General features: G+C 33.3%; 3 protein-coding genes across 6 annotated transcripts; 1 reads left to right on the top strand and 2 right to left on the bottom strand.

The window, feature by feature from the left end:
- Positions 1–458: 458 nt before the first annotated feature.
- Positions 459–3,168, bottom strand: SBT1 (subtilisin-like serine protease 1). Its single transcript, NM_001247353.3, has one exon. The coding sequence runs from the start codon at positions 3,004–3,006 to the stop codon at positions 706–708; it is 2,301 nt and encodes a 766-aa protein (NP_001234282.2). The 5' UTR covers positions 3,007–3,168; the 3' UTR covers positions 459–705.
- Positions 3,169–8,421: 5,253 nt separating this feature from the next.
- On the top strand, positions 8,422–8,952 carry LOC104647181 (putative glycine-rich cell wall structural protein 1). Its single transcript, XM_026030516.1, has one exon. The coding sequence runs from the start codon at positions 8,422–8,424 to the stop codon at positions 8,950–8,952; it is 531 nt and encodes a 176-aa protein (XP_025886301.1).
- Positions 8,953–9,062: 110 nt separating this feature from the next.
- On the bottom strand, positions 9,063–14,110 carry LOC101263110 (acyl-CoA-binding domain-containing protein 3). Of its 4 annotated transcripts, none has more exons than XR_741293.4 (5): positions 12,369–13,809; positions 11,569–11,724; positions 11,385–11,476; positions 11,220–11,265; positions 9,063–9,318 (listed from the first exon to the last, which is right to left on the bottom strand). XR_741293.4 is itself a non-coding variant. In XM_004238056.5 (5 exons), the coding sequence occupies exons 1-5, from the start codon at positions 13,460–13,462 to the stop codon at positions 9,313–9,315; spliced, it is 1,341 nt and encodes a 446-aa protein (XP_004238104.1). In that variant the 5' UTR covers positions 13,463–14,110; the 3' UTR covers positions 9,063–9,312. The 4 variants fall into 4 exon arrangements, 2 of the variants coding, with proteins under 2 accessions (XP_004238104.1, XP_010320307.1); XR_011220429.1 differs by having other exon boundaries at positions 11,228–11,265; XM_004238056.5 differs by having other exon boundaries at positions 11,569–11,671; positions 12,369–14,110.
- Between the last annotated feature and the right edge of the window lie 2,186 nt (positions 14,111–16,296).

Below are 16,296 nucleotides of genomic sequence, written 5' to 3'. Positions count from 1 at the left end.
AGCATGATTGTTGTGAAAATTCATTCTCTGGAAACCTAGAGTAACTGCATCTAGGTTTATATCTACTCTCAAAGCCATGCTGAATATTTCAACTTTCATTGTTACGTCATGCTTAAGGTCCTTATGTCTTAGCCTCTTAGGTATAAACTAGAATATATTAAATCTCATTTGCTGTTAATTATGGAATGATGTTATCCTTATTTCTATTTAGCTTTATACAAGATAATTTATTCGCCTTTGATAGTCATTGGAAGATAAAACCTAGTTTACCCTCTTACTGATTAAAAGAACTTATTTTACCATCTTGATTATGTTTGTCGCACATCAACAATACACCCATTGTAATCCCATCCATGTTTCATGAGTTCAAGGGATATTCAATTGCAAGTTGAGACATAATCAAGCTGACCCGGAAACCACCATTAAAAAAAAGATAGTCAATGACTAAGACAAGAAATAAAGCCAAATAATATCCACCTGTATTGTGTGGTTCAGTACATAATTATATCTGGCAAATACAGCACCAGCCTTTTGCTGGGCAAATCAACCAACATTGCCTAGAATTGCCTAGGCTTCTTAATTATAGGTCAGGATACTTGTTCAGTTGGTGAAATATTAGAGGAGTAACTGCTGCACACTAGTAATTATTTAAAAAGGACTATTAGCACTTGTACATTTGTGGTGAATGACTTAGAACTAGCAGAATCATGTCCAGCTGAAAGCAATTGGGCTTGCAACAACGTGTTGTCCATCTGACCACTCCAGTCGAGCGAAGCTGGTTGTGCCTGATGGCTTGGAAGTAGCAGTGAATGTCACAGTGTAGGTTTTCTTTTCGTTCTTTCGGCTGAAAGTAAGTGTTTGTGGCTCAACCAGAATCTTCACGTCCTGTGTTTCAGAAGAGACTGAGGCCTTGTATGTAGCTGGGTTTCCCACATTTGTTAGAGTCCTTGTGTATCTGGTCACGGTGGGGGTACTACTATCTGCATGTTCACCCCAGGCCGTTTCCATAGGAATGGAAAAAGATGGGTAATTAAGATCAGCAACTCTATACTCCTTATTTTCGTCACAGGAGATGTCTCTTTTTGCAATGACCTTGATCATACTCGGGCTGTAGTCCAAGGCACATAGAAAGTTTATATAGTCATCAACTGTTAGATCATACACTAAACCAGGACTGACAGCTGCTGTTGGATTCACATGTCCAGCACCATAATCAAATGGTGTAGATGACATTCCTGTTGCAACATCCTCGATTGTTTTTCCGTTTTTGTATGTGCTATAACTTGTAGTCATCAGTGCTGACCTTATAGCTGCTGGACTCCATTCTGGATGGGCAGCTTTGAGTAGTGCTGCTAGCCCACTTACATGGGGACATGACATGGAAGTTCCAGAGATGATGTTGAAGCCTACATTCCTGGTGTCTTCTTGCAAGCCAGTTGGTCCAACTTTCCCTGTCCAGCCAGCAAGAATATTGACACCTGGTGCTATCAAATCAGGTTTGAGTACATCTGGTGTGATTGGGTTTGGCCCTCTGGAACTAAAAGCTGCAACAACTGGCGATGGTTGAACACCCAACTTGGTTCCTCCAAATGCAATTGTGGCAGTTGGATTGCTGTTAGAAGCTATGTACTGCTTGATCAAGTTGCCCGCAGTTTGACCAACTGCAGCTGTAGGTATGAGGTGTGCATCAGCAACCAACTCATCTCCGTAAGTGTCTGTGTTTGCCAGAATCATCCCTATTCCACCAGCATCCTTCACAACCAAACCCTTTTGTGCCCTTGCATTCATCCCCCGGTCACAGACGACAATTTTTCCAGCAACTTTTTCTGGAATTAGACTACCACTGGTGCATAAATTTCCATTAGATGATTGGCTGACATTTCCAGCATACACCAGTGGCATCACAGAACTAGGCAATGCCTTTCCACTGTAAAGTGATACTCCATTGAGTTTTTTCCCATTTCCAATGCCAATGTATGCTGGAAATTCACGGTCCATGGTTCCAGCACCTACAGTAGTTATCCATGGTGCAACGTTGGATAGCGTCCCAGAGCTTGGACCACCATTCCCCGCTGAGCATGAGACAAAGATCCCTTGAGATGCTGCAGAAAATGCTCCGATTGCAACTATGTCCCTATGATAATCAGAAATTGTGCCACCAAGGGACAGTGAGAGCACATTTACACCATCTATGACAGCCTGGTCCATCCCTGCCAGTATGTCGCTGCTAAAACATCCTCCGGTCCAACATACCTTGTACGCTGCCACCCTTGCGTGTGAAGCCATCCCACGTGCTGTACCAGTTGCATAACCCAAGAGGCTAGCTCCGGTTACAACCGAGCCAGCTGCTGTAGTTGCAGTGTGTGTGCCATGGCCTTCATCGTCCCTTGGTGACTTGGATTCAATGGTCTCATCGATTGCCCCAAAAGCTGCTTCATAACCTTGTGAGAAAAACCTCGCACCAATAAGTTTCCGATTACAGCTTGATGCGTCGAAGTTCTTGCCAGTTTGACACTTACCCTTCCAGCTCGCAGGGACTGGACCTAGTCCAGTGTCATCAAAACTTTTTGATTCAGGCCAAACACCTGTGTCCAGCACACCAATAATGACCTCACTCCTTGCTTCAGTCTGAGGAAAGAATGATCTACTTTCACGTCCTTCAAGTCCCAGAAACGTAGGGGATCGAGTGGTGTGAAGCTCGTATATCACTTCCTCGTGGACCAAGAGAATTCCCGGTTGCTGTGCAAGTGCTTTGGCTTCATCAGCTGTTAGCTGTGTTGAGTAGCCATGGATGACACTGTTGTAGGTGTAAAGCATGTTGGCGCTCTTGGATACTGACTTCAATGATGAGTCATACCACTGAGTATGATCATCAAAATCAGCAGGCATGTTGAACTTGTCCATGTGAATTATATAAGTCTTCTTCTGGTTCTGTCTTGCATCAACAAACACATGAAACAACACTACCATTAGTATTAAAAGAAACATGAGCCTGAGTCTTTCCATCTTTATGTGAGTTCTTAGTGTCGAAGGTGAAAGTTAAATCTCTACTGAAAAGAAAAGCTTTTTTTTTTTTCCTCCTGTGGTGGAGATGGGCTGGAGTTTTGAGTGATAGGCTCTAACTGACTATGATATGTAATGCTAGAAGCTGATAATGGTTCATTGAGGGGCATACGTTAAAGGCTTATTTATAGAGTAGCCAAGGAGTGTTTTAGTAATATATAATTGATTTCTATGTTTATCTAGGACCCACTTGGTTGACATAATTGAATCTTGTGAAAAAGATTCAACTGTTTAAATCTCAATGATGCAGCTTTTGGGAGAATCTTTTTTCTATCAATTTGGGATAATAAATACTGTTTTGTACTATATGTTTGATGCATAGTCATCAAGTGAAAGTTAAGACTGTACGCCTGTCTATCCACTCGTGTGTGTAGTAGCTATTTTACCTTTGTACTAGAATACAGAATATTGGCCTCACCTCTGTAGCGTATTAAAGGTTATGTAGAACAGGGGGAAAACCAAGTGCCTGAAGTCTCAGAATTGACAGGTGTAGTCTTAAAGTACTTGAATACTACATGACATGATTTCTTCCTATCTTTGCTATCATAGTCGAGGTGTGCACAAACTGACTTGTAGAAAAAAACAGTACTTGTACTAAGATATTGACATATCTATACTGTTTCTTGTATGATGGGAAGTCATGTGCACTTGGGATAATTAGGATAAGAATCCTGTGTACTACATTTTTTAAAGCTTCGTGACGATGTTTCTAGCAATGCAGAAATTAAGGGGGTTGCCTTTTCTGTTAAACAGTTTATTTGGTATGGAAATTTTAAGTGAATTTCTCAATTCGTGAAGTGTGATACTATTTAACATGTCCCCCAAAATTTACGAGGAGAATTGCGCTTTCAGGAAACATCTGATGAAATTATAACGATGTAAAGAAGACTAGCATGACTCGTGTTTGATTGAGAGAAGGTTAGATATACATAACCATGAGCAAGTATGATGCTTGTTAATTGATAATCAGGTATTTAACGTTTGGTATTTGTATTTAAGTCTTGATTAATTTTTTATGGTGAATGTCCAGGGACCAAAGTAATTTTTGTTGGTTCTGGGAATATAATTATTTGTGAGTGGGTTATTTGCAGAATAAAGGAGATTAGAGATAATCCAAAAAAGGTCTAGTAATACGCCGCATAACTATGATCTTTACACATCACTTTCCATACGAATGCATCTTTTATAATTTATTTGAACATAGGAACGGAAAGTATGAAATTCTTACTATAGTTGAATTTATTATTTGAATCTATGATTGGATAAAACAAAAGCTTTTATTTCCCACTGAAAAATTAGCAAAAAAGTATTTTCCTGATCGAATGAGAATGACTGAAAAAGCAAAAGAAACAAAGCCAAAAAAAAAAAAAAACAGTTGCTTTTCTCAACAACTATCTAGAATAGTTTAATAAGTGTGATTTATTAAAGATGGGATGTATATAGACTTTATCATTATTTTGTTGGGTAGTCAGTCATTTTTAATAGTCTTTCGATTCAAGAAAATATCTCTTTTTACAACAATTTGAAAGATATGCAAATTGAAACGCTATGATGAAAACATTGAACAAACAACAAAAATAGTAAAAATAACCAAAGTACATGAAACAACACTATTAATAGAATCAAGTAACAACACTATTAATAGAATCAAGTGCATTCGCACTATTAGAAAATGTGCAAAGGTTTTGGAGGAGAGATAGCGAGTGTTGTGGGTGGAGTAGTAAGTGCTCGATTGCGAAAAACTAAAATAAATCAACAAAATTAGTCAAAGTCATCTTTAATATTTCTTATTCCAAGAAAGTATATAGTTGTAAAATGAAAGAAAGAACATAGCCGTTTTAATATATTGGCAAAGCCATCAATAACCATTTTGACTATCTCACTTGTTTGTTCTTTTAATTAGTTTTGGTTTTAGCACAATAATACAACCACTAGTAAAGAAACAAATAAGTGCTTCAAACTAAAATTTTATTTTATATAAGAGAAAACGCTAGACTAACTAGTAGCTATCTATTTTAATTCTCAACCTCTTTACTCTTCTATCGCATTCTCCCTATTTTAGTTGTGTTTTTTTTTTTATAAAAGAAAGAAGAGAAGAAATTTTGGTATTGGCGCCTACAAAGTAGAAGATCATATATCACCTCAAAAGAGAAAGGGGAAGATAGAGAAGATATGTGATAATGCTTATTAACCCATATTAATTTAAGGAAAAAGACATAAATATTGGCCTCTTTTGTTTGTGTTTTCATATTAAAATATCAGATTGGATGGTCCAAGTTGAGATTTTTGTCTAGTGGCTATATAGACAAAGTAATTGGTTTACTACTATAAAGCCATGACTAATTTCCTTTTAAACTTCTAATGCTAAACAACATAATTGCCTATAATTATTATTATTATCATCAGTATCCAGCAGCATTTACGCCTGAAGATATTATTTGCTTTTTACCCCTCAAATCACTATCATTCCATACACCATTAAATTTGTTTACCTTGTTAAAAAAAAAAAGCAAATCTTTTTAAGGTTTAATTAAATTTGACAAATTTGAGAGTTGTTGTTATAGATTCTTCTTACTTGGTATAGAGTTACGAGTGTCAAATTTTGGCATAACCAAATTCCGGACTCATAATTTTGTCTGAAATTGATTTTAGGATGACTAAATTTTACTTTTATTTAGTTTTATATAAAATTGGGTTATTGCTTATAGGCATCTTTAAAATGACGGTTTGTGCATTCACTTAATTACTAATTCATAATCTGGCATTTACCAAATAAAGACTTCATTCTCGATTCCGCAAAATTTTTTATGAAATCCTTTCATTTGCTTCTCTCCTTTTATTATTTTCAAGTAGCATCACCTTATTATATACTTAATAATTTGTAGGCTATTTAATCGAAACAATTATCGGATAATACTTAATTACCCAACAAAAGTACTAACCATTAGAAGAAGAGAAACAAACAACATTTGACCTACTTTTAAAGCAAATTCAGTATCTATTTAATTTTTGGATAAAATTCTTAATAATTTTATGGAAAAACCACTAATAATCGAAATAAATTAGGTGCTGAAAAAAGTAGTAAGATTTTTTTAGCTAATTTCTACAATTATTGGTTCATGGAATATGCTTCGATCACCATAGTATTAATTCGGCGCACAAAATTGACTCTAAATTCCATGAATTCTTAGTGAAAGTGATATTTTGGTGATATCTTTTTAATCCATTATCAGTTATTACATTTTAATAATTAAATATATTTTAAGTAATTTTAGAAAAAAATTATTTTTAATAAATAATTTCTAATTACATAAATGCTAAGATTTATTTGAAATTATAAGATTAATTTTTCTTTTTTCGTAAAAAAAATATTTTGTATCAAATTAAAATCAAAAGATGTCAAATTAATTAAAATCGACAGAATATTATTTAGTATAATTAGAAGTGATTTGACAAGAAAACCACTTATTTATAGTCTGCATTTTATGGAAATTAGCTGGAATGGGGCCTACAAGTCTACCACTAATAATTGTGGTGTTACAGAAAAATAATATATTTCTTCTTATTACATTGTTTGAAGATGATTAATGGACCATTAATTTAATTAGCTAAGATGATTGATTGGTGATTGACCAAACAACTAACGGGGATTTTGTATAATTTTTGTTACAAAAATAAAATCATATGAAAGACTTAAAGTTAATGCACTAAACTCTTAGGTTAGTGTTTTGGGCTATAATGATGAAAGACGAAGTCAGGATTTAAAATTTATTAACTCAAAGATGTTAGTTATTTTAAATTACTTTGAAGTATTTATACAAGACAAAGGTTGAGTAAGTCTAAGAAAAGTCGTAAAGATTAAAGGGTTCGGATTGAGCATGACCAATACAAAATATTCAGAGTGTGAAGTTCAGTGAAGTAAGTTATGTGACAATATGGATGTAGGATTAATACATAGGTCCTCTTCGAGAAAGAAAGTTTCAAGTATCTAGGATTAACAATCTAATAAAATAGATAGATTCATCGGAGGTAAAATGAAAAATCTCATGAACACTCTAATTCTCGTACCTAAGATCATGCTTTTCTGTAGAAATTTAAAGGTAAGATTTAGTAAATATGTTTTTTTTTATTTCGAAATTTTAAAGATGGCCAACTATTTAATAATTAGCTTGCTTTTATACTCCATAAATAATCAAATACTAAATGACAGCATTAATGAGATTGATAACAATTGGTGAACTGCTAAGTACAGCCTCAATTCTTTGGATTATTATTGGCCCTACATGTATCATTTTCATGTTATAATAATCACTCTTAATTTCAACCTTTAACAGTGATAGCTGCCAAACAAAACCTTGATAGAGGTTTGATTAGTCCTCATGACTCATGAGCTAACCATCTTTCACTTGAGCCGCAGGTCTTTCAAAAACTAAAAGAGACTCTCTACCTACTCGAGGTAGGAGTGAAGCTTGTCAGTATTCTGATCTTTTTCTAATCTTCAGATTTCACTTGTGAAATTACATTATATGTTGTCGTTGTAAAGTCTAAGTATACCTCATCCACTCCGTATCCCACTTATGGGATTCCACTAGGTAGGTTTATCCACCAAACAAGCGCACCTTAGTCTTGGACCTCTTGGTGAAACCAGCAACCACACACTTTATAGCAGTTGACAAGTTAAAGTTACCAGTTTGTTTTGACTTTAATTTTTTCGAATTCTAAAGGAAACACTTCCATGTCTACTAAGGTGAAGCAACTGATATAGCGTAAGAACCTCAGAAGAACAGTGAAGTATTCAATGGCTATAGTAGATACGACAATAAGGATTTATTTGGCTAACTTATTGAGCCGACTTGTTTGAAGCACCAATTGATCATAAGAGGCGGATTCAAGATTTCAAGTTGACGAGTCTGTTGTGCTATTGTGTCTGTTCCCATACTCCTTTGTAATATTTGATATGATGTTAATATGAATATCTACTTGAACTAAAAACTGTAGAAGGCTACATTTGTTACTGACAGAGAGAGATCATGTTTCCCCCACTTTTTGTCCACATAAAATTTGCAGTCTTGATCTGCATCATGCAATTTTCAATTATCATGAATCATGCATATTGGCCTGACTACCTATACCTTTCATCATACTCAACAGGCACAGATTTATCATACTTTTCTGCATATTTATATCTTAGTGAAGAGAACAGACACCAAGAAAAGCCAACAACATCTACTTTCTTTTCTATCCCAACAACTATTGCACATTTTTCTCTATGTTTTGTTAGTTCTTTCTAATAGGGTTTTCTTGATATCTAGTCCTCTTAGTCATAATCAAATTGTTGAGCAACATAAGAGAAGTGATATGGGAGAGCACAAAGTCTTTGTATGGAGTTTAAGTTTCCTGGTTTTGTTGCGTTTTGGGCTTTATGGATGTGTAACAGTTGAAGCAATCCGAGAAGGGAAGTTTTTAACTTCTCAGGCTAAGGCTGCCAATGTACCACTAACCAATGGTTATGGAAAAGAGTTTGGAGGTGGAGGAGGAGGAGGTGGTGGTTTAGGCTATGGTTTGGGTGGTGGAAATGGTAACTATGGGATGGGTGGAGGATCTGGCAGTGGCCAGGGCGGTCAATATGGTGGAGGTAGTGGTGGTGGCTTTGGTGGAGGATCTGGTATTGGCCAGGGTGGTCAATATGGTGGAGGTGGCTTTGGTGGAGGATCTGGGAGTGGCCAGGGTGGTCAATATGGTGGAGGTAGTGGTAGTGGCGGTGGCTTTGGTGGAGGATTTGGTAATGGTGGTGGCGTTGGTGGAGGAAATGGTGGTGGATATCCAGGTTATGGCGGTGACAGTGTGCAGTTTAATATTCCACAAGTGTCTGCAGGGAGGAGGAACTAAGAAGGAACAATACTGGTATCTCATGTAAAATAAGGACAATCTTTACTACTAAAGTTAGTTTACCTTACACAATTGTAAGCAACAAAGTAGGTCCAGAACCATAAAGGATATAATAATAATAATAACCAATGAGATTATCATTCACTTCATATAATAAAAAGTCATTGAAACAAGGAGATCATTGTTTCTCTAAATATAGTGTCGTTTTTATTTAGCGGAAATAACTATATACATATGCAGAGTAGATGCATAATAATCTGATAAGGGAACAATAGGGAGAACCAAGTTGTGTTATGAGCTGCAAGGACCTGAAATTCTTGAAGCAGTACCTGCATTATGCCTGCTGGTGAGTTCTCATACCTATTCCTGAAAGAAACACATGAAAATCGCTATAAACCAAAGTTTTATCTCTGCTACAATTATCTATCGATTTATTCAAACATAACATCAATATAAGAATTACTAAAGAACTATAAACATATTCCATATCTGACCTCTAAGAGGGAAAATTACAAAGCATTCAGATACCTACTAAATGAACAATCATAAAAGCCAAGTAGAAATTAGCTCATGTATAAGGTAACATTCCATTCGAAGTTGTGAAAAGAACAGGTCATTGGAGTAAAGTTAAAAGTGCATCAGAGGCCCCAAGATACTTCTCAATCGAACTTCCGAGTCACCCTTAAACTTTGAGAATGTTCGCATCTTAATGTTGTCCAATCATTAACCAAGACATCTATCGCTTCTATTAACCACACCCTCATGCTCATAGCCTTCATATTAAACTTGAACAATCTGGGAAGATCCTATATCTTCTACTTTGGCTCAAGTTTGACCCCTAGTCTTTATATGGCCATTATCTTGCAAAGCATATACATCTGTTTCATACAGAAACTGAATTCTTGCTGGACCAAAATTACCAAAATAAGTTCTCGTCCTTAACACCTACATAGTTTTTTTAATAAACTTGTCTTTAGGATCATAGTGGACAGTAATTTTGGCTTTCTAGAATCAAGAACCAATTCTCCTTTACACTGATTTCGATGGAGAAATGGTTCTTGAACACCAAAAATATTAAGGGCCCAGAGCCATTACTAACTCTAAAGTTGGGATTAATTTGACATTGAATAGCTAACGCTACTACTTATCATTATCAAAAACCTGCATAAAATTGATAAAGTGGTATAAAAGATGAGCGTTGTAGAAGCATTCTTCCAGAATAAACGAAAGAGATTTTGAGATCATAAACTCAAGCATCCTACTTCCTGAACCTTCTACAGAACCAAAAGCAGGATCTTGTGTTTTCTCTCGGGTGCTTGTATGAGTCTGTTATTATCAATACAACAGATATAAATCGATGGATTTGTAATGTCATAGTACAGATAAATAGTTTACATCCTTGGTTCCTATATTTAAAAAGAATTCAAAAGATAAAACCTCTAGAGTAAAAGGAGCCAATTATAAAATTATGTTATGTTCAAACAACTCCACTTATCAGGCCTGAATTAGAATGAAAAATGAAGCAACTCTTTTAAGCTGTCATAGATTCCAGAAAGCTTCAATTATCAGGCTATAGATGAAAATGGTAAACAGTCAAATGTAAATAACTACTCGAGGAAAGGAAATAGAGATCATAAGATGTAGCACCGGTCTACAGTAAACTGGCTTAATTACTGCATATAACTAGGCAGAGTGATACAAATTGTAAGATTAATAGTTCTGTTACAAGAAGCCAACTACACTGATGTGACTGATCTTCACGAGTTTAACATAACAGAGTGTCAAGTAGTGAGTATGTTCTTGAATGATATTCTTTGAGATGCAATTAAAGCACAGATATTATATAAAGTATGTCTTATAAAAGTTCCTCATAGACAAAAGGACAAATCTCAAAAATTTAGACTAGGATTCTCCTAAAAGGATGTCCGACCTAAGAGACAAAACCTCACAGAATCTAGCATTAACAGCAAATGTTTATATTAACTAGATCATTATGTTCTTGTCCTAGATGTTAACAGTTGCATCGTTTAACTTGCAATTACCCAAGGAAATTTCAATCATGTGGAGTGATTTTTTTATTTTTTTTTGGCAACAAGAGGATTAATAAAAAGTTCAATGCGACGTTGAATATTTTACTAGCTTTGAAGTTGAAATTCAACCAACAGCAGGTTTAGGGCCAAGTTTCAACATGGAACATAAATCCTTTGGATTCTCCAAACAAGTGAACATCACTACAGAATCAAAAGTCCGAAAATTGTATGAATCACCTTTTCACCTTTATCTCCTTCTGCAGCACGGTTCGTTTCCTGTGTCCTGTAGATACATGCAAAAGCTAGTGAGAAAGGCAGATAAGCAAAAATAATCAAGAGTCGAATGAAACGATACAGTGGGAACTTTCAGAGGACATAATGAGGAAAGTGAAATAGAAGTACCTTTCATCTTTGCCTGTATCATTAGAAGAATCAGGAATTGGATCTGGATCTCCAGGCATTTTAGTTTCTGAAGACCCTACTTCGCAATCATTCTGCAACAGTAAATCAACCATTTGGAGTAACGTTTCAAGAAAATCTTTCAGTAATCTATCCAAAAAAAATTTTTAGGAAAATATTTAACAACCTTACTATGATGTGTCCAATTGGGGACATGGTCTGACAAAAGCTTAATATACTGCTCCATGGCCACCTCCTGATTCATGCTTCCCATTTTCTGCCACGCATTCCTTGCACAATGGAATTATTGTCCTCCATCACTTACAGAAAGCAGCTTTCATTCCTGTTGTATAACTAGCAATCAAACTACACCCGAAAGTAGTTTGAAGGTCTGTCCTTTACTGCTTATTGAATTTATGCTAGGTATCTTTTTCTAAATTCTAACACAAGTTTCTTATGATATAAATGTACTAAATATCATGTTTAGTTTCCTGACTCCGTCCTCTCAATTTAACTACGAAATTTAGGCTATAGATATCTATTCTAGTTTCTGGTCAAACTATTCTCTGGTAAAACCAGGATACGGTAGATCTGATGAAAAAAAGTAAAGAATAAATGCTAGTTCTACTATGCAAGGGGAAAGCTACTTTAGATCAGATCATACAACAACGTTAAGGAATTCAATCGTGAATGATTAAACTCAAAGTCGATCAAACTATATGTGAGATGGTGATTTATCTTCCCCATTTTCAGCAGTGTTCCTTCTAATCTTCTTTAGTATATATTGATTGTGTCCTCTCCTACAAAAGCTTCTACTAATCCAATAATCACAAATATCCAACTAACTAGATAAACGCAAGCATTCGCTACAGAAATTACTTTTTTTGGTTCAAACAAATCAAAGAACATTTTAAAAAATTAATGCAATTGAAATAGAGTACAAAACAATATGCTAAAGCTCATATTTTTTGGAGTATGAGGTTATACCATTTGGCACGGGCATAGACTTTCAATGCCATTGGTTGAGGTTCGTAACAAGGTCCTTCGATTGCAATTTTCTGGAGTCCATACAATTGCATCATCAATTCACTCCCCATATTCTCCATACCACTATTCTTTCCATTTCCCCCATCCACAAAGTTAACAGCTTTAGCAAATTCCTCCTCCAATTCACTTCTCTCAATTCCCTCCCAATCATCATCAATATCTTCATCCATCGCCATCTTATCCGTCTTCTCATCATCCCCTTTACTCAACCCACCTCCTACCTCAACCACCTCATTTTCACCTACTTTGACTTCATCAACAACCACAGCATTCGCGGTATCTTTCTCCTTCACAACAAGCAACTCATCAATCTTCTTAACCTCATCCTTTTCCTCCATCAACTCAATTTTGCTGCACACATCTGCATCATCATGATCATCACTTTCACCACCACAGTGCTTATTCAAATCAAGATTTTCACAAACCTTTTCGACCGTAAAGTCATCATCTTCCTTTTCAACCGTAAAGTCATCATCTTTCTCTAAAACACCCTCAATTTTCTTAACTTCATCCTTTTCCTCCACCAACCCATTTTTTCCACAAACTTCTGGATCATCACTCACCTCTCTTTCACCACCACATTGCTCAATCAACTCTAGACTCTCACAAACCTTCTCCCCCTTAAAGTCATCACCTTTCTTCAAAACACCCTCAATTTCCACCTCCCTTTCACCACCACAATGCTCAACCAAATCAAGATTCTCAAAACCTTTCTCCCCATTAAAGTCTTCACCTTTCCTCAAAACACCCTCAATTTTTTTCTCAATAAACCCTTCAACCCCATCTTTCTTAGGTATTTCTCTTTCTACACGATCAACATTTCCAACAACTCCTTCTTCAACAAATTTGACTCTTTTCTTACTTTTCCTACTCCTAACAACCAACCCTTTTGATATCTTGACTTCCTCCACAACAATTTTCTCTGTATCAACCCTTTCATCTTTTGACACTGCAGCAGAAACAATTTTAACAATTATACAAGAAAATACAAGTGCTAACATAGCAGTAACAAAGAATTCTTGAAAAAGATTCATTTTTTAACTTTCCCAAATGATTTTCTTGCCTCTTGGTATACAGTAAATATGAAAGATCAAAATATTTCTGATAATAATCAATACTTATTAAGAAGAAGAGTTCAACTATGAAATGGATTTGAAAAGGATAAGAATGTTAGAAAAATAAAGGAAAGAATTAATGATGTGGATTTTTACTATGCTTAGGACATTTCCATGCTATAATATCGGTGGAATTTTATCAATCATAAACGGATATTTGCAGCTTAGAGTAAAGTATATTCGGTTTTCATCTTCCAATAATAAATATAAGGGGGTTGTTTGTCTCACTGATAAAGATATTTCGAGATTATAGTTTTAAAAATCATAATAATGGAAATATACGCTTATTAAGATAAATATTTAAAGATATAATCTGAACTAATAATTTTCATTATATTATTTTTTATAGAATTATAAATATAATTTCGTAGATATCGTAATATATGCCCGACAAAATGTAAAACTTTATTAAAAATGATAGATATAAAAAAAATATTTGAATATCTATCTTAAACTTTGAATAAGTGAATTATTATTCGAATTTTTTAAAAAAAAATTACTAAGGGAGTATAAGGTGAAATAAAATAATATCAATAAGGATATTAAGGTAGAAATTAAATCAATATCATGTTTGTTTGAAAGTACAAATTAATACATCCAACCAACCATAATATAATTATATCAAAAAGGAGTTGAAGAGAAAATTAATAATATTATCGTTTTTATTTATAATTTTTTAATATTTTAATTATATCACTACTAAATACTCGATTATAATTATTATTTCATAATATGATCTTGAAATTATAATTATTGAACTAATTTATTCTATGTCTTTAGATAAATAAAATAATACCAAATCTAAAAATTAATCCATTTTTGAAATTAATTATACTTTTAAGTAAATTACGTATAATTTTAATTTTGATGTATTTCAATTTATTTTACGTAACGATTTGATTTTTTATTTTACTTTTCATCTATCTGGGTCCCACTTCCCAAAAACATGAGCATCTTTATTTGGTGTTTAATTTATATCAAGACGGAAAAAAGTGTATATGGGCCATGTTAACACGTTTCTACATGTGTTTTCGTTTACCAATCTTATCCTCTTCTCCCATTTTTGATGTGTCATCTTCAAATCTTATTTTTTAGATTTATTTGTATGTTTTTTTAGAAGTAAGAAAATATTTTTCTTGTTTTTATTAGTAAATGAATAATACTATTTAATTGATATAAATATACATACTAAAACAATTAAGAAATTTGAATACTTCAATTCACCTATAAAAGATTGCCAAGTAAACTGATCTTTAAATTCAATTACAATTCGATAACGTATTTTGCATAGAGATTACATAATAATAATACTATTTAATTTTTAAAAAGTTTGAATGCTCCAATTTAAATATGAAGGATCGTCAAATGAACTGGCGTTCATATCTAGTTATAAGATAACGTATTTTGCATATTTCATTATTATAGCATATTTCATTAAATAATAATGAAATTTGAATATTAATTGGAGTAAATGATTTGGATTTTGGAATAAGAGTTTTAAATATATTTGCTAAGAAAAATCTTATTGTCTATAAATAATTAAAAGTCATTTTCTTCGTATGATGAAACTTTTTTTTTTGGGAAAATCTTTTTTAGTAGTCAAACATAAGATGCGACTTTTTTCCCAATATATATCAAATTAGCTTGTTTCTATTTATTCATTTTAAAAAAATATATATGCTAAATAATTATATTTTTGTCTAGTTCAAAATTTTAGAGTAGATATAGAAAAAATACAAGTGTTTTTTTAATCAATTTAACTTTTAGTGAATATAAATATTAAATATTTATATTTTTAGAAAATAATAAATACTACGTGAAGTTAGTTGAAATTTACATAAATTGTCTCGAATACAATGATTATAAAAAGTATATAATAATTCTATTATTTGTTATACCTTTGTAAGTTGAACAATGTTTTCTTTGGGATGGAGTAATACTAATACTTTACCAAAATTAAGATTTTCTCTTTCGTGTCACTTCTACTTATTAATAACTATATATATATTATTGTCAAGTTACCTTCTTTTTTTTTTTTAAAAAAAAAAAAAAACTTAAGCTGCTCTTTGCGTATAAAATATTATTTGTGAGAATTTTATTATTTATTCTTGCTGCCAAATAGTTGGAGTATTACAACAGGTAATTGATTGAGGAGGATAAAATATGCCCTAGAACAAGTTATTCCATCATATAATTAATTCTAAATAATGGTCAATTAAAGTTAAATACTACTTCTATTTTAAGTTTAAACCAAATGGAATTAAATATTGACTAAATTGGTAATTTTTTATTTTGCTAAAACTTGAACAAGTTTAACAAGAAAAGAAATGACAACATTCCTGCCAAACAATTTGTTTCGTACATAATCAAAATATACCATAAAAGGATGTGGTGCCGATAATGTACTTGTTTTATTTAATCAAAAAATTTTAATTTGAGTTTTTAAATATAAAAGAAAATTCTTAGTAGAAAGCATATTTTCTTGAATAGACTCCTATCAATATGAATTAAAATAGATGTATTGAATTGAAAATTAAAAAAAAATTATATTACTTAATTATCCTTTTATTAGATCATGAATTTATTCTTTTCTTTGGTTTTTGTTTCCTTGTAGATTTGGACACAATTATAAGAAGAGTAATTGTATATTTACTTTTGAACATCTCAAGTTATGAATCATATATTTATACAAGATGTTATATTATTTTATATAAAATAAGGAAGAATAAACTTTGAAGTACTATATCACAAGT

This window comes from Solanum lycopersicum, chromosome 4 (genome assembly GCF_036512215.1).
Source record: "Solanum lycopersicum chromosome 4, SLM_r2.1".
NCBI lineage: Eukaryota > Viridiplantae > Streptophyta > Magnoliopsida > Solanales > Solanaceae > Solanum > Solanum lycopersicum.
This window is presented reverse-complemented; position numbering and strand designations above follow the sequence as displayed.

Coding starts and splice junctions, on each gene's coding strand:
- LOC101263110 (XM_010322005.4), bottom strand. CDS start 13,462: ATGAATCTTTTTCAAGAATTCTTTGTTACTGCTATGTTAGCACTTGTA. Junction 11,672..12,368: donor GTCTATGCCCGTGCCAAATG/GTATAACCTCAT, acceptor CCATTGTGCAAG/GAATGCGTGGCAGAAAATGG. Junction 11,477..11,568: donor ATTGGACACATCATAGTAAG/GTTGTTAAATAT, acceptor TTACTGTTGCAG/AATGATTGCGAAGTAGGGTC.
- LOC104647181 (XM_026030516.1), top strand. CDS start 8,422: ATGGGAGAGCACAAAGTCTTTGTATGGAGTTTAAGTTTCCTGGTTTTG.
- SBT1 (NM_001247353.3), bottom strand. CDS start 3,006: ATGGAAAGACTCAGGCTCATGTTTCTTTTAATACTAATGGTAGTGTTG.